Source organism: Artibeus jamaicensis, unplaced genomic scaffold (assembly GCF_021234435.1).
Source record: "Artibeus jamaicensis isolate MK-2021 breed Jamaican fruit bat unplaced genomic scaffold, CSHL_Jam_final scaffold_1689, whole genome shotgun sequence".
Classification (NCBI taxonomy): domain Eukaryota; kingdom Metazoa; phylum Chordata; class Mammalia; order Chiroptera; family Phyllostomidae; genus Artibeus; species Artibeus jamaicensis.
Window position 1 is genome coordinate 12,182,926 of NW_026522029.1, and position 17,428 is coordinate 12,200,353.

The following is a 17,428-nucleotide window of genomic DNA, read 5'->3' on the forward strand; positions in this document are numbered from 1 at the left end:
ATAGAAAAAGAGATAAAAGCGGATTGGGATAGTAAAAGGGTAAGAATGGAAATCTTAGGGATAAAACCATGGATGGTACAATTTCTTCTATGTCTCTGTATGTCACACATGTGCTATGAAACCAGACATTAATCTCCAGATGGAAAAAATTAACTTTCTTTGTAAGAAATAAAACTTCCCTGAGGGTGCATTTTTGCAGCAATGGAGGAATTCAGCCAGGCCGACGCTTCATAGAAGGCCCACTGGGCAAAAGGCACACAGCACATGTCACCACTCACCACGCACAGGCTGCCGCATACTTTTCTACTGCCTAAGAATAGAAAAATGGGCATGGGCCTAATTTATACTGGGAAAAATTAAAAATTAAGCACTTCTGTCTAATTAAAATAAGCAGGGAGCTGGACCGCACGGTCCCCAGGCCTGTCCCCAGGAAAATGGACAAGGCTCCGGACAAAACCGCACGGCTGTCTGAGCAGTAACATGGGGGCTTTTACGGACCGGAGACCCAGCTCTTCTGTGCAAGGCCCTGAGAAATAAGCACACGTGTTCTGTCATGTGACCTTGAGGGTAAAATAGTAATTAGGACTGAAATTTCTAATTGTTGCCTTGGTTAGTGGGACCAGAGCTCGGATGACAGGAATATAAATGTCCCCAAATGGTAGCCCCAGCAGCCTGTGATGTAGACACCTGGCTCAGAATCCCATACCTTATTATTCTGGGGTGTGAGATGGAATTCATTTGGGGGTCTATTTCATTAGGAGGAAAATAAACTCACAAGGGAAAGGCCCAAGTCTTTCTTCTTTTGAAACGAACGTCTTCGACTGTCAACCGATGTTACTTATTAAGGATATTTCAGGTAACTGGTTACTGAAAGATGAAGACAGCATCCTTTGAAAAATAATCAAAGGAGTAAAAAGTACCAGTAACCTTTCCTGTCTCGTTTGGAAGATGACACTCACCGCAAGGCAGGGAGAAGAAGGGAAAGCGTTCTTACCAGTGGTAAGAACCAACTGGTTGTGGGCGGGGCCTCTAATGAACAGGTAGAAGCTCAGTCAGCCTTGGGGGGTTGGGGTGGGGGCTGGGAAAGCCGGGAGACCAGGGGCCCTCTGGGGAGGTGCCTGAACCAGCCGGGGCCCCGCCCGAGGGAGGGGCGCTGTGTAGGAGGCAGCGCGCACAGACCCGGGGAAGTAAGGAAGGATGGCAGGGAGGAGACAGACTGGGCAAGTCAGGGGCGGTCCCAGCATGGAGGGGAGTCCACCACACCTGGCTGTAAAAGTCTAATTTTCCTCCGCCAGCACAGTCGTTACCATCTTGTGCTTCGGAGTCAGACGGAAGGTTTGAATTCCAGCTCCTCCGATGCATTGCTGCCTGGCCTTAGGCAGGTCTGTTCCTTTTCTTGCTTTGCTTTCTGTTCCTTCTTTTCTTCTTTCTTTCTCCTCCCCCCGCCCCCGCCGAATTTTGGCTTCACTCTTTTAAACGTTTCATTATGAAAAATTTCAAAAACCCACAAGTGAAGAAGACTGCAGTGTACCCCACGTTCCCATCATCCCCTTGCACAACCGACCCACCTTGTCTCACCTGAACCCTCCTCCTCCCACCTTCGTCCTCACCTGCTGCGCGTTAGGCCCGGCTTTATTAAGGACCGCGGACCTGCAGGTGGGAGGAGCTAGGAGACTGCCCGCCAAGGGCCTGCGCCTGTCCTCCCCTGGCCACGCCCTTCCCCCCTGGGGTGGAGAAGGGAGGGCCAAGGAAAGGTGCCCATCAGGAGCCTGTGGCCCATCAGCAGACACTGGTACCTGGAGCCCAGAAATCCTTGCCCCTGGCTCCAGGCCCCACTGGGCGTGCTCTGAGCCCTGCGTGGGCCCTGCTGCATGGTCGCCATGGGCAAAGTGGCTGCTGGAGAGGTGGCTGTGGGCAGAGCTTGGACCCGGGGTGAGGCCACACACACACAGGTGTGGGGTCCCTGGAAGTACTGAATGAGAGAGGAGAGGTGGAAAGAAAGGACCCTCCTAGTTCCTGCCGACCAAGACCTCCATCTGGGGCCCCACTCTTGGCTCACAGCCCACAAATATTCTTAAGTATCTGAAAGTAAGGGACATCTACAGTGTTTCTCGGTGTTCTTGAATGTAGATTAGGTACTGATGCCTCATCCACTCAGCTCACGAGACAAAGGGCCCCGTGAGCCGTGGAGTCCCTGGGAAAAGGCACACGGGCGGCACTGAAACAGTGAGGACGCCTGCAATTGTCAGCAGAGCAGCAGGGTGGCACTGAACCTCAGAGACAAAGCAGAGCTTTCTAAGGCTCTCACTGCTCTAGAGTTAAAGAGAGTCCCCCCACCTCGGCTCTTCACCCCCCCCATACGCCTGAAAAAACACCTCCATTGTAGGAAGCTTTCCCCTCCTGTGATGGGCAGACGTGTCTGACCTTGGAAATCTCCCCTTCGTGGTTAAAGCAGAAGCCACCTGTGGACACCTCTGTATGGAACCGAATTCTTGCTTAGGTGCACACTTCACTTTGGAAGGAAGGGAATGCCAAGAGTAGTATGTATCCCTTACAATATAGAACTCAGCCGTTGAAGTGCAAGGGCACCTCAACAAGTAGAAAAGGCAGAGAAGGGCAGCCCACCACAGCAATAAGCCTTTTGTACCCCTGAGCAGATAATAATGGGGTTTCATTGGAATCGGAACACAATCTCCATTAAGGTAATTTGTAAATGCAGTAACCGTCCTGGCCAGCGCCCTAGAAAGGCACTTTCAGACACATCCTCACAGCTTGGAAGTTAAAAGTGAGTCAGTCCTGCAGCGTTAATTACCGGGAAACAACCTAAAGTGTGTCTTCCACGTGGGCCTGAGCCAGCCAGAGATGGTTCTCAGTGTTGGTGAGAAACTTTGCAGACGTCAGGTACATAAAAAGCTAAGTTGCCATGTGTGGGACATATTGATGGAAACATCAAGAGAAATCATTTGCAGCATCCACAGTGAGAAATGAGGAGAAAGGCCTAATTCAAAGAACAGCTTTTTTAAAACATTGAGTTTATTGGGGTGACATTGGTTAATCACATTGTATGGGTTTCAGGGGAACAGTTCTATGATGCATCATCTGGATACTGTGTGGTGTGTTCACCGCCGGAGGTCGTCCCCGTTTATCCCTTCATTACCATCTTCTGCCACCCCCGCCCCTGACTTCCCTCCAGTAACCGCCGTACTGTTCTCTGTGTCTATTTTCTTTCTATTCTTTGTCTAATCCCTTCACCCATCTCCCCCAGCCCCACCCGACCCCACCCCCACCCTACCAGCTGTCAGTCTATTCTCTGTCTCCACTGTGGCAAAAGGGTCCCCAGCCTCCCCGAGAGGAAAGTCCTCCGCTCCTCAGACACTGCAACCTATTCCCCAAAGTAGAAACCATACCAGCTTCTTTGCAATGCTGGTATATGTACCCTCTTTTGTTACATAAGTGGGAATAATTTTAGAAACCAAAAATAAAATTAAAGCCAGAACACACACACACACACACACAAAAACGTGCTTTCTCCACTGGTGCTTCAGAACACGGCGTCACCTGACATGGTGACAAGGAGGGATTCGAGACCAGAGATGGGAGAAAACTCGGAGGGATGGTTGTCTCCACTTTAATGATCTGAATCGAGGAAAATGAGAACAGAGGAAACCTTAGTGCGACAGAAAGGTGCATGCACTGAGGGCTGGACTGGTAAAACAGCTGCTGACCTGTAGTTGGTGGTGAGCATACTTGTTCGGCTTTGCTTTAGCACAGATGCGTCCAAGTGTCCTGCCCCTCCCACGATTATTCAAATGCACAAGTATCTCAGTCCCCAGGCTCAAAATGTCTAGGAGAGAGACAAAGCAGTCACCCAGGTGACAGACTGTTCGCCCCGGTCGGATTGCTGACACCTGTTTATTGTAAATTTCTTCCCATGTTCATGTGATAAAGTGATTTTCCACGAGGGTGCCTTTCCAAAGTTTCTAAATAAACTTAGTAAACCAGAGATGAAAATGGCAAGCCTCACAGCGGACATTGTAGAGTGGACCCATTTGAACGTCCATTGCCTATAACCGAGTTGGTGACACTTCCTTTAACAGACATGGTGTTCATGTAAATGTCATGGTAATGTCCACAAACTGCATGAGAAACAGTACTGCCCTTCTAACGGGTGGCTTAGCACCACCCTGCAAGAGCACAGGTGGCTGTGCAAACCATACCGTTGACCCATCTGGACTGGCTCCATTTGCAAGATAAAGTCCCAGCTGTGCGTTGTCCCGTAAACTGGGTCAAGAGGAGAAAGACACTGGGGAGCCAGAGGTGTGTGTCTCTGTGTCCCTTTTCAAATAACCCAAGGTTGCTCCTCTTGGTGTCTGGAAGAAGGGAAGTGTCCTTGTCTCGTGAGTATTGCTTGAGTAGACCACATGCCCGATAAGTTCTAGCATCTAGGAGCATGCAAACAGCAGCTGGAATTAGCTACGCAGTCAAGGAACTATTAGGGTGTAATTAGTGTGCACAGCGATGTTCTTAATGGTGAAGAGAAAAGCAGAACTCGCTCTCCTTTGCAGCTGCTAGGCACAGAGTTCAGAACTGCAATCACACCCCTAAGGCAAGTAAGTGGATTGCAGGAGAGGGTTGCAACAAGTGTGCATGCTTGTACAGAAAACGCGAGCCGGGCACCCAAAACAGGAAAAGCCTCCCGTGTCCTCAAAATCCCATCGCTGGCGCAGAGCATCAATCAGCACAATGCAAACGCCTCACTCTAACATTCAACGCCACTTAGAAGTGAGGAAAGGACTGTAAAACAATATATCTGGGGTTATTTTTTTCCTCACTGGCTATGATTCTAGCTCATTCGGGGATGGTTTTGCTTTATAAAAAAAAAACCCTTTTTTAAGAATAAAGGGGGTGAGGTCTTCATGGCCAGTCATACTGGGGTGCACACCTGCCGCTTCATTCTCCGGGTGAACCCTTGAGGATGGGGTGCTTTCTGAGATACACGTGAAGTATGCATCCCTTTATCCACAGTATTCCCTGCGGCTCATGCTGATTCAGGGCGCTTCACGCATTTCTTAAGACGACGAAGGTGAAAGGGTAACGCGTTATCCCAGCTCTTTTTCCCAAAACTGTTGAAATGCATTAACTGCTTCTTTTTAAATGTCAGTTTGCAAGTTCTCAAAGTCAGTGTCTCTGTCTCTCTCGCTCTCGCTTTCTCTGGTGTTTTGACGTTGGGAGTCTCTAAACCACAGAAACAAGGGGTAAAAATCAGGTGGCCGCCCAAAATGACTTCGGGACCCCATTCAGGGAGAGACCTTGGTTCGCGTATCCCCCCTGGGGGTGGAAGGAGAGATCTTCGCACCAGTTTTCTGGGCTTCACGCAGGAGCCTCGGGTCAAGGGACCCTTTCCGAGAGCGGGAGGCGAAGGGGGAGCCAGGACACTGGGAACCGAGACTCTCCGCCTCCCCGGGTCACCACTGCTGGCCCGCGGCGCGGGGGCCCAACGGCGCCTGGGACACTGCGGGCACGGCGGGCGCCTCACTCACGCCGGGCAGCACGGAGCGCACGGAGCGGCGGAACTCCTCGTTCCTCCAGGTGTAGAGCAGCGGGTTGAGCGCAGACAGCGCGCAGCACAGGAGCCAGCTGGCCGCCTGCACGCCCCAGGGCACGGGCAGCGCAAGGCCGCTGGCCAGGCTGACCCACACGAGCGGCTGCGTGGCCAGCAGGAAGACGCAGCACAGCAGCAGCACCGACAGGCCGCTGAGCCGTCGTTGGACGCGGCGGGGCTGCAGCGGGGCCGGCAGGGGCGGTGTGGACGCGGAGAGCGCGGGGAGCGCGGGGGCGCCGGGGCCGGGCGCGCGCGGGGCCGTGGGGAGCGCGGCGGCGGCGGCCGCGCAGCCGGGCAGCTGGTGCAGCAGGTGGAAGTTGAGCACGCTGACCCGCTTGACGCTGACGCGCACGCGGCGCACGATGCCCAGGTAGCAGTGCAGCAGGAGAGCCGTCTGCGCCAGCAGCGCCGCGGCCGCCAGCAGCGCGGGGTAGTGCACGCCCGGGGCCGCGGGGCCGGGGCGCGGCGCCCAGGGCGGCAGCGCCAGCACGAGGCCCAGCGCCAGGGCCCAGGACAGCGCCAGCATCCCCGCCGTGTGGCGCCGCTGGTACAGCGCCTGGTAGGTGGCGGGCGCCCGGGTGATGAGCAGGTAGCGGTTCAGCGCCACGAGGCAGTGAGACAGCAGGGACACGGTGAGGCCCAGGCCCAGCAGCGCGCCCCGCAGCAGGCGGTAGCTGCCCCCCGCGCCGTCCCAGCCCCCGGGGGGCCCGGCCGCGCTGGCCGGCAGCAGCCCCAGCACCGCCTCCTGCGGCATCCAGAGGGCGCAGACGCTGAGGTCGGCGGCGCACCCGTTGACGATGAAGGCGTTGCTGGTGGTCTGCAGCTTGCGGAAGGACGACACGAGGTAGATGACCATGCCGTTGGCCAGAGTGCCCCCGATGGCCAGGCCGGAGTACAGGAGGGACACCGGGATGCGCCGGCCCGCCCACGACCCCTCTTCCTCGCAGAGCAGCAGCAGCGACCCCCCGGCCGTGGAGGACGCGGACTCGGAGGAGGAGTTGGTCATCGTGGCCAGCGCTTCACACCTCGCCGGCTAGCGCGGGCTCCTGGCGGCGCGGCCCATGCCGACGCCCGCCTGCAGGGAGGGCAAAGACGCTCTTCAGCCTTCTGCCAGCGACACAAAAGGCTGCAGCGGGAACATGGGCTGGGGGAGGGGGAGAGGCAGCCAGAGGAGACGGGGGTGGCAGATGACAGGTATGCGCCTGGGGAGTGTCTCCCGCCCCAGGGAAAGGCCTCTGCACTTGGCAGGCACCAGCGGAGCCCTGGGACAGAGCAGTGCTGAAAAGAGCCTCCTTCTGCCCCACAAGTCCATGCTCACACACTCACACACTCACACTCACACGCATGCTGGGGAGCACTGCCAGGTGGAGCCCGGCGTTTCCAGGAGAAAGTAGTGGTAGCTCAGCAAGGGGAAAGGAGCTGGGGGTACCTTACTTTGGGGCTGGTCCTCAGCTGGCAGTGGTGGAGAGATGCCAGGAAGTACCTCCTTGTTCGTTAAGCAGCATCTGTGGTCCCGAAATCAGCAGGACAAACTCAGCGGGGGATCAGTGCCAAAAGCAAGTGCCCATGTCTCCCAAGCAGCTTCCAGGCACATGGTCCCCGGCAGACAGCAGCAGCAGCCAGCCGCTGGGAGCCTCGGCAGCCTGCAGGCGCCCGGGAGATCCCTCGGGCTGCGAGCCCGGCTGGTGGGCAGGAGCCAGGCGGCAGCCAGGATGCTCGTCTGCACAGCAGGCAGAGGCTGAGCTCCCGAGAGCAGCACCCACCCTGAGCTCAGAAGCGAGAGGGGTGGCTGACAGGGTGAACCCACTCGAAGCTCTCGCCTGCTTAGTTATCCATCACCTGGGGAGAAGGCAGCCTTTCCACGCAGCATGAATTATTCAGCAGCTTCCAACTTGTGAAAGGAAAAGGAATATCTTGCTCCCCAGTCCTGTAATTAACAAGTTTCTCTGCCTTCTCTCTCTCTCTCTCAACCACCTTATTTCCCACCCTGCTTCATTTGTCTTTGTCCCCCCACCACGCCCCCGCCCCGTGGATGCTGGAATAAAACTCACTAACCCCAGTGGTCCGTTCCAGTGGGATGCACTCTGGGGTCGAGTTTTTTCTTGGGCATAATCCACTCCCAGGACCAGGGCTGGCCCCTCCATACCACATTTTCAGAGAGAATTACTTTATACCCAAATCGAAATTTATTTTTTTTCTTTGCTGTGGTGGGACATGGGTGATGATCCTCAGAAAACCTTCAAGTCTCAGGTTCAATCCATTTTTATTTTTCTCATTGCCAAGCTCCTTTCAGAGTCTGCCTAGTGTTTGTTTCAGCCAGGAAAGGGTTGGAGGGTGAGAACCAGGAGGAGCAGGGGAACCCAGGAGCCCGGGGAACCTGTGGGGCGCACACAGCAGCCCCTCCTCGGGGCCGTTCCCCAGTGGCTGGTGGTCCAGGTCCTCAGGTCCACGGTCTGGTGCCTGTGGTGAACCATTCCAAGTGGGAAATGCACCCCCCAGGGAGTCATTTTTCACCGGGAAAATCATTACTTTGACAATTTAGCTCAATATGGACTAAGGTAGGGTGGCATTATAGAAACATTGCTGGGCCGGGTGTCAGGACACCCTGGTTCTGAGCTGTGATGGGTCACTTTCATCCTGTCAAATGCGAAGTTCCCACTCAGTGACCCTGACCGGCAGCACCAGGGTTGCTAGGAAACTCGATAGAAAGGATTGGGACCCAGTGAGTCAGAGTTGCTGATGATGGGCCCGGAGCGCCGAGTTTTGGCGAGCCCTCCAGGCGGCTCCCGTAGGCGTTGAGGTTTGCCGGCCACCGCCGCAGGCTGCCATCCTTGGTGTCTGGGCCGACGCTGTTTCTCCATTGCCGCATCTTACCCCATCCTTTCCTGTCCACCCACCTCGCTGCCCCACGTCCGCTCCAGGTGCTCTGGGGACCTGCCGTCCTGGCTTGTGCGCGGTCTCTCCTCTCCCTCCCGTGCAGGCACCTCCGTGGGGGGGGGTCAGAGCATGCCGTTCCCTGGCTGCCCCTCCATGACCTGCCCCCAGCCAAGTGCTCCTCATCTTCCAGGACTGGGCTCAGACACCACCTCCCGCACGGGGGCTCTCGATCCCCAGGGTGGGTTGTCCAGCCCGTGTGTCCCCAGAACACCTGAGGGTACCCCTGCCACCGCCAACTTTCCACGTGAGGTTTTTCCTCCCCACGTGGTAAGCGGGTCCAGGGCAAGGCTCCCCTTTGCATCGGAGTGCCTGGCACACAGTGAACTCTCGAGAGGAACAGCCAGCGACAGAGTCATCCCACAGAGCCCTATTACTGCCTTTTCCAATGTCCGCTAAGCCCTGGCCCAGTGGCTCAGTTGGTTGGAGCATGATCCTGTGCACAAAAGGTTATGGTTCTCTTGCAGGTCAGGGCACATCCCTAGGTCATGGGTTTGATCCCTCCTTATGGCACCTGGGGGAGGCAACCAATCGATGTCTCTCTTTCTCTCTCTCCCAAACAAAAAAAAATCAACAACCATATCTTCGGGTGAGGATTAAGAATAAATTAATAGCCATGGCTGGTGTGGCTCAGTGGATTGAGCGCCAGACTGCGCAGGAAAGCGTCACTGGTTCGATTCCCAGTCAGGGCACATGCCTGAGTTGCAGGTCTGGTCCCCAGTAGAGGGCACATGAGAGGCAACCACACAGTGATGTTTCTCTCCCTCTTTCTCCCTCCCTTTCCCTCTCTTTATTTAAAAACAAATCATCTTTTTTAAAACTTTAAAAAACGAATTGATAAAATGCTCTAAAAGCTTCATGTAACCACATCTTTATGCTGCACGACACTGAATTATTGTTAAACAGCTTTTGTTAACAACGCCCACTGGATTCATTTCCCTCGCCCTCCCTTGCAAGAGCCAGTGCGGACTTTCCTAGTACATGATTTCATAATCCACCAAAATACGGGGCAGCAACTGGCTCCCACTCTCGGGGACAGTGAGGGGCACTGGCGGCAGGGTCTGGTGAATCACCCAAACCCGCCTCCTGCAGCCGAGCCACCAGCCTGCCTGAGCACAGCCTGGGGTGTTAGCAACCTCCCGTCGGATGCAGCTGCAGTTCCTCGGCTCAGTCCCTCGGGGCTAACACAGCCGAGTTCATGTTGGCACGCGCCTGCTTAGATGGTAGGAGAGGTTTTCAGGAACACGACCGGCTCTGTCTTGTGTCAGAACCAAACGTAGGAGCAATTCAAGGCTGTGAGAGCAGCTGCCTTCCAAAGAGCTTTGAGAAGTGATGACTTGAGAGAAGCAGGAAGCTGGAAATGACCTGCAGTCTGTTCCGTCCCGAAGCCCTTTACCTGGGGTGCGTGAGCTGCGGGAGTGACGGCTCCCAGCTTTGCTCCTGCCCCATCAGAGAATCTCTGGCCTCCCCCTGACCCCACCACCCCAGTGACGGTGGCCCACTGGGTGATGCCCGCCAGGGAGGGTCCTATGATTGTGGCTCTCAGCTGGGGCCGGGGGGGTGCCATCCAGGCTTCTCATTTTGCAGAAAAGAACATCAAAACCCAAAGACAGTCGACGACTTACCCCAACTCACACACATAGTGATGGACCTGTGCCTTGGGCTAGGGTGACCCATGGCACTGACACAGGTGGCCCCTAATGTCCACTTCATAACAAAATAATGTAATAAACACCCTTCCTCATTCTGGGCCTACTAAATTGTAAGCCTCCACATTTGTCTTTCCAGCATTTATTAAACTGTGATCTTCGATCTCCTGCAAGACAACTACCTGGGTCTGGACCGGGGCTGCTGTCAGGGCCCGGGAATCTGCATTTTACCAGCCCCTGAGGAGCGGACCTCTCTACGCCAGTACTGGAGACGCACAGGCGGGGGGTGTGCAGACTGCCCTTGGCTTCCGAGTGTCAATTTGTGCTGTTGCCAAGGCTTGTCTTTTCTGAACTGCATTTTCAACTTTTCCAGGAAAAGCAATTTGAGCTAAATTGCTTTGGCATGGTCTCTGCCCAGAAGGGACCTTTTTTCCAGTAAGAGGTTTAATATCATTTATTTTTTTTCAATCTGCTTAAAAATTTTTTTTCTGTCAGGGATAGGAACTTGCTAAAGAGATCATTTCGTGTTTTGAAGCAGTCAGGAATTATTTTTAGTCGTTTAAACGAAGAAATCAAATTAATTTTGAGAGCTCTGTGAGTGTATATTGACTGTCCACGTATCATTGATGGAGAAAAAACATCGTACACCTTTGGGCACTTGTCTTTAATTAGAGTTAAGTAGAGCTGACAGGATCCCAAACAAAATACAAGGGAAAAAAATCTAAGAAACTGTGTAATTTTCAAGACTAAATTAAATTGATTGGGAAACAACCCAGAGCCACTCCTCGAAGCAAAATGACGCCTGCTTAGAAAACTACATGCTCTCTTCCTCCTGGGTCCTCCTTAAAGTTTAGCAAGTTTGGATCCTGCCGGAGTGGGAGTCAGCACTGGCCCTGCGGGTCTGAAGGTGGTCGCTTCCATTCCTGGCCAGGTGAACGCGGTCAGGTCTTTAATGAGCACGGGATTCCCACACCTCCCGCACCTCCTGCCGCCTTCAAAGCCGCCTCTCCCACCAACACCTGCTGCTCCCTCGGCCACACCCCTTCCTCCAGCGCTTCCGGGCTCTCTCCTGCGACCGTCTGCATTCTCCAGGAAAAGCGTGGCACCGGGCTGGACGGCCATCGTTTCCGTGTCTGTGTCCCTCGGAAGACCGTGAACTTGACGGTCTTAACTTCCTATCTGCAGCTCCTAGCAGCTCCTCGCACTCTGCTGAATGAATGGCTATCAATCCAACAGCTTTGTGAGCTCTGTGGGTCAGTGGGAGTTATTTTTTCCTTTCTCGTCGTGTCCATTCTTGCTAGACAGGCAAAGACCCCGAGAGCAGCCCACCAACGTCCCGCACCCCTGTCTGCTAAAGCTTCTTCCAAGTTCTGCTTCCAGCCCTGTGTTGGCCCCAGACTTCAGTTCGATTCCAGACCTGACGGCTAAGGGTCTTGCCATGAAAATGAAACCTGTGGAGCGTTTCATTTCTGCAATACTCAGAGGAAATAAAAAAGAATAATAAAAGTGGAGTGCAATCAAAGGGCCCAACCTGTGCCCGAGTCGGGGACCCAGGATAGGGTACAGAAGGCATGCGACCTCACGGGAGGAAGTCGAAGCTCTGCAGGAGGAAGGGTTACGCTTCACCAAACCCAAAAGCCGAGAGAGGCTCACCGAAAAAGGTGGGAAGCCAGCTGAGCGAGAAAAGGATTGGCTGCAGGTGGCCCTGACGGGTGTAAAAGGAGCCTTAATAGCTACCCCACGAGATGTTTTCACCCGGCCGGCCCAACTCTTGGAGCACTGAGAACACTTGTACAAAAACAAGAAAACACCCAGCATTTAAGATGTTCAGAGTCTTAAGTACAGAACATGCTTCGGACAAAAAGAATCCACAAGTCGAATCTGTTTTCGCATCTCCTTCAGGTGAGTAGATTTGAGGGGGAGGAGGATTTGGGCCTTTTGCTCTAGACAGCTCTGATTTCTATAAGAATTATATTCCCTTCAAAGGAAAAACAAAATGCAGACTTACAACAGGATATGCTTTAAGTAAAATGTGTCATTAAATCGGATCCTAACGCTAAGTCAGGTATCTTCCTGCCAGAATCTGAGCCCAATAAAACCAAGAGGACAGTAACATTTGGAAAAGAACTGCTCAGAGTTCATTATTAGGATAACGCTGAAATGTATATGAAAACTTCCCTAAATCGCCGGCTTATTAGAGGCTGCGCAGTGTTGTGTGCATGCAGGAAGAGAAGCCTTGCCCAGTGGAAGGGGCGCAGGCAGGTTGCTGTGGAAACATCAAACCTCCCCGCTGTTTGGCCAACATGTCTTCAACATGGCACTATAACAACTTTTTTTTTTAATTTCAAGAATTTAATTTTTTCCCATCAGGTCACAGCATGTGCATTCTTCGCTTTTTAGAGATGTTCCACGCTAGCCGAGAATAGCAAGAGATTATTAATGCACAGACATGTCTCTAAGATTTCCTGCCTTGAAACATGCTCTATTTTCAAAGCAATTAAGCATTTTAACCACATTTTTTTCTAGGCCTACCCACGTGTGCTTCAACCCCAAGCTTTAAAGTGCTGAGTACCCTCCCGGCCAGGTGGCTCGGTTGGTTGGAGTGTCGTCCCATAGGACAAAAAGTTGTGGGTTCGATTCCCAGTCAGGGAACAACTTGCCCAGGTTGCGGGTTAGATCCCCAGTCCAGATATACACAGAAGAAGCAACTGATCAATATTTCTTCCTCACAGTGATGTTTTTCTCTCTGCCCCTTCCTCTGTCTAAAAAATCCAATAAACATGTACTTGGGTGGTGATTACAGGGGGGCAGGGGGTGTAAGGGGACTCGTTGGTAATAGAAAAAAAATTTTACATAAAATAAAATGCTGAGTATGTCCTGCTTGGGGTGCTCCCGCACTTAGTCTCGCTGGGTGTCCCTCACAGCAGCCAGGCCGTATGTGACGGAGGCTGTTCGGCTACGTGAAATGCAGCGGAGAGAGTAGGAAATGGGCCATGGCCTTGGCCATCCGTGTGTTTAAACCCGGGCCGTCCCACTTGCTGGCTGTATGACCTTGGGCAAAGCTCCGTGCTCCACATCTGCTTCTTCCCCTAGAACTTCCCATCGCAGGGCTAGGTAGTAAGGCAGCGAGTAGGTTTTCCTCGTGGATTCACAGTACTTTGTGCATTGTCTGGCTTAGGGTAATCACTCAAAAGGAAAAAAAAAGTATTTCTAACATTCCCCCGAGGTCTGCAGATACCGGGCTGCTAATCTGAGGTCACGTGAGCTGCTGAAATGTCTGGCTCACGGGTCTTTTCCTGAGAACATTCTGTCTGGGAGCCCCGTCCAGGGCAGCTCGACCTTGGGGTCCGTGAATGGGCCGTGACCTCTGTGACCCTCACTGCACAGGCAACCCTGCCGCTTTCTTAAGAGTGTTTGAAACGTCTTGATTTTTAAATTTTTATTTGCTCTCATTTTAGATTATTCTAACTCATTGTTTGAAAACCGCCATTCATGAATAGTATTATTTTGTTGTATTTTATTCTTCTTATAAATTGATTTTAGAAAGAGGGAGGGAGGGAGAGAGAGACATCGATTTGTTGGCCCACTTATTGATGCATTCACTGGTTGATTCTCGTATGGGCTGTGACCAGAGATTGAGCACATGACCTTGTGGTATCAGGACAATGTTCCAACCAACTGAGCTATCCAGCCAGGGCTTTTATTCTTTTGATTTGCCTTCTACTTTATGTTAAGCAGTTCATCAATTTATAGTGCATATATTTTATTATTTTATTTCATATATAGTTTAAGTACATCCTTTTTAAAGCCTCCATGATGCCTTCATTTTTATTGCATTCATTATGTTTTAGCTTTAATTTCTCCATACTTCTTCCCTTATATATTTTTGAAATTGCAATTTCTAAAAATTATATGAACCTATACTAACAAAATGGTAGGACAAGGTCATCTATTAAAGCGAAGAAGATTCAAGGATCTTTTCCTCTTCCAGGTGGCCCTGGAAGCGATTGGCAGATTGGCGGCTCCCGCTAGTGGCACGTTCCCTGTGACGAGTATCGTGTTTGGGACCAGAAGCTGTACCACTTCCGAGTTTACCCGTGAAAAACAACAGAAGCCGGAGCCCTGGCGCACGCGGCGCCTGGCGGCCCAGAGCTCCTGTCTCCCGCTCACAACTCCTCCTCTCCACGCGGCAGTCTCCTGATGGCAGGGACCGGAGTCCACTTCATAAGGTAAAGCTGGGAGTCCATTCGAATGGGCTTTTGTTCCTACAGAATCAGCTGGCTGAGATACAGAGTGCCCCAAAAAGATGGGTATCCTTGGAAAGGCCTGCATGCGAGGTCGCCCTTGGCTCACCCCTGGGAGCTTGGCCGGTACAAGCTCCCACGCAGGTACCCGACTGCCCCTAATGACAATTCAGTTCAGCTGCGCCGCCCCGCGTCCGAGAACACGTGCAGGTTTAGGTACAACACCTGCTTTCCCACCTGGAGTCGGGTTGCGGTGTACGACCGGTAGAGGGCGCTGCTAGGACCACCCGCAACTTAAAAAAAAATAATTAAGTTTGGGTGCTTCGTTGTCTAATGAGCTTCACTGGTGGACAGCAGGTCACATGGACTGTCACCACCAGTTGCTGAAGGAGGGACCCCTCCATGACCCCTCGGGAGAGGACGCTGGGCAGCCGGAGCCTGGGCCCTGCAAACCTCACCCCATAACCCCTTCCTTCCCGGGACTCGTTTTGCTGTTGTACCCTTTCGCCGTGAGCAGTCTCAGCTGGGAGGGCGCTTATTCATTATTACTGTTAGTGTTGCTATTATTTTGTGGTAAGAACCCTTCGGGGGGTTCTTGGTGCCCACCCTCTTAGCAAATTAGGCGGAGGGCACAGTTTCAGGCACGCACAGGCTACTCTACGGCGCGCGTGGCGCCTGGAGCTCACGGCAACGTACTGCTTTATTCTTAAGCGTCTGGGCAGCAACAGCCCCAACAAAGAGTCCCAGAGCTGTGACTGAGGTGTGTACTTCGTGTGAGTTTGCCCGGATGGAAGGGACAGCCACCCTCCTCCGAGAGGCCTTTTTACCTCGGCTTTTAAGTCCCAGAATCAGTTGCCTCGAAATTTGTGCCCAGGGGTGGGGCTGGGCTGGGAGGAAAAGGCAGAAAATTGTACTTAAAATTTTGAAAAAAGGCAAAAAAAATTGTGCCAAAGGCCCCCTTTTACTGCATTCTTGGAAGCCATCTAAGTCCTTTGGAAAGAGGGCCATCATATAAATAAATAAAGATACATTTGTAGAAAGAGAGAAAAAGGAGGTGTGGGGGGTGAAGGGAGATGAAGAAGTACAAATTAATTGTTGCCAAAGAGTCATGAGGATGTAAGCACAGCATATAGTCAATAACATTGCCATAAGGATGTGAGGTGCTGGGTGGGGACTCAAATTAAGGGAGGGATCACTTGGTCGCCAATATGAGTGTGTATGTACTGTAGTGTGACCTGAAACTAATTTTAAAGTGTTGAATGCAAACTGCAGCCAAAATTAAAAATGAACTAAAAGGAAAATATATATATATTTGCTGGACCCTTACCCTCAATCTAAAGTTGAATATAAGCGAAACGTGGCAGCTGGTCTCCTTTCTATAGCCACTCCCTTGTCCTGTTTGCAATCGACTTTTTAAGAAGCCTCTGGTCAACTTGCATCAGACCAGAGGAGAAGGAGGAGCCAGGTGGGGGTGTAACTCATCTCTGCTTTGGGGATGGGCAGGTTAACGCAAGACCTGGTGAGCGAAAAGGTCTGTGCACTTACATGTACCAGCTCAAAATCATGTGATCTGCATTAGAAGTAGGCTTTCAATATAAGTTCCTACTTGCACCCAGCAAAAAAAAAGTTGAAATTTCTCTAGCAAAGCTATTCTTCTCCTCAATATGATTATCATAATTTGATCCATAGAGAAGCAACTGAGTGGGAATATATTATTCTTTCAATTCAGCTCAAAATAACTTCATACCATTTTCTGCTTTCCTTGAAACCTGTGGGTAAGTAAAGGACTTTCATCTCACAGTGCAAATTACATCTCGCCGTAGTTGGAAATCTCCCTAATTCGTCTTTGGAGGAGACATTCAGTGACCAGCTTTGCTGAGCAAGGTCAGGAAGACTGCAAGATGCAGCATCGTGAGCTCTACCCACAAGGGCACCTCGGGGGAAGAACACACCCTCCTAGGACCCAAAACACCTGAGTCCTGCTCAGCTTATGAGCCAACCACTGGTCTGTGAAGGAACTTGAACATGTGACTCAGCATGTCACCGAGGAAAGCATACAAGAAGATCAATTTTGAAAATGCGTTTGTAGAGCTTAGTGTTGGTGAATTTGTGTTCCTGCTGCTGCTTGAATCACAGCTAAATCCATGTATTCCTTCGCCTCTTCAAGTGTTTTGACGTCTACAGGTAAGAAAACCTTGTCAACTCAATGGCCAGTAGGTGAGAAATTCATTGGTCCTAGTTGATTTTTTTTTTTTTTTTTTTTTTTGCTAAGAACTAAATCTGTTGAAAAAGACTTTCTGCCCTTTTAGACAGGTTCATGAATTCACAGGAAATCTCCTTAGGATGTAGTCAGATGACAACCTCAGGACCCAACTGTCCCAGGCAGTGTGTGAGGACAGCTAATTGGCAGATTCCCAACTCCGGAGATGAAGCTATCTCGCCACCCACGACCTTTCTCATGTGTTCCAAAAAAGTTTGAGACAAAAGAGAAAGGATGAACCTCCAAGCTATCACAACCCAAAGAGATCCAGTTCAATACATACAATATCTCCCGTGATTCTTCTTCCCAAACTGGCTTCTTTCCAATGTGTCTTAGAGTAAATGACCAAGTAGAACCCCAAATGCTGACCCGTGACCATTGCTTTAGTAACAGAAAGGAAAATGACACCATCTGAAATTCACAGTATACGATTTCTTAGGGCTCATTGTTGTGGATTGTAGGAAATGACCTCGCCCTGGAAAGCCAATGAAAGATGAACCGAAAATCCGGAACGGCAACCTTGAGGAACTTGATGGAAGGCACCGACCATATTGGGTCAAATATAAAATCATAGACTTCAGTAAGTACCCTAGTACTTCAAAGCCCAAATGATCAAAACCAGGGAAATGTGAATTGCATAAAACTTTTATTATTTATTAGCAGTGTATTCTTCTACACTTTAAAATAGAACAAAATATCTTTTGGAAAGTTAAACTATTCATAACAAAATACATGTCAA

The 17,428-nt window shown here is 51.5% G+C and overlaps 1 protein-coding gene and 1 long non-coding RNA gene across 3 annotated transcripts; one reads left to right on the plus strand and one right to left on the minus strand.

Annotated features, from left to right (window-relative positions):
- Positions 1-3,612: 3,612 nt before the first annotated feature.
- GPR88 (G protein-coupled receptor 88) lies at positions 3,613-7,192 on the minus strand. Of its 2 annotated transcripts, XM_053655857.1 has the most exons (3): positions 7,037-7,192; positions 5,541-6,677; positions 3,613-5,235 (listed from the first exon to the last, which is right to left on the minus strand). In XM_053655857.1, exons 2-3 carry the CDS (start codon positions 6,606-6,608, stop codon positions 5,179-5,181), a joined length of 1,125 nt encoding a protein of 374 aa, XP_053511832.1. In that variant the 5' UTR covers positions 6,609-6,677; positions 7,037-7,192; the 3' UTR covers positions 3,613-5,178. The 2 variants fall into 2 exon arrangements, with proteins under 2 accessions (XP_053511832.1, XP_037008979.2); XM_037153084.2 differs by having other exon boundaries at positions 3,613-6,677.
- Positions 7,193-10,714: 3,522 nt separating this feature from the next.
- Positions 10,715-17,361, plus strand: LOC119054908 (uncharacterized). The gene is made up of 4 exons (XR_008389834.1): positions 10,715-12,087; positions 14,177-14,414; positions 16,253-16,613; positions 17,151-17,361. It is a non-coding gene; the product is annotated as an uncharacterized LOC119054908 (long non-coding RNA).
- The last annotated feature ends 67 nt before the right edge of the window (positions 17,362-17,428 follow it).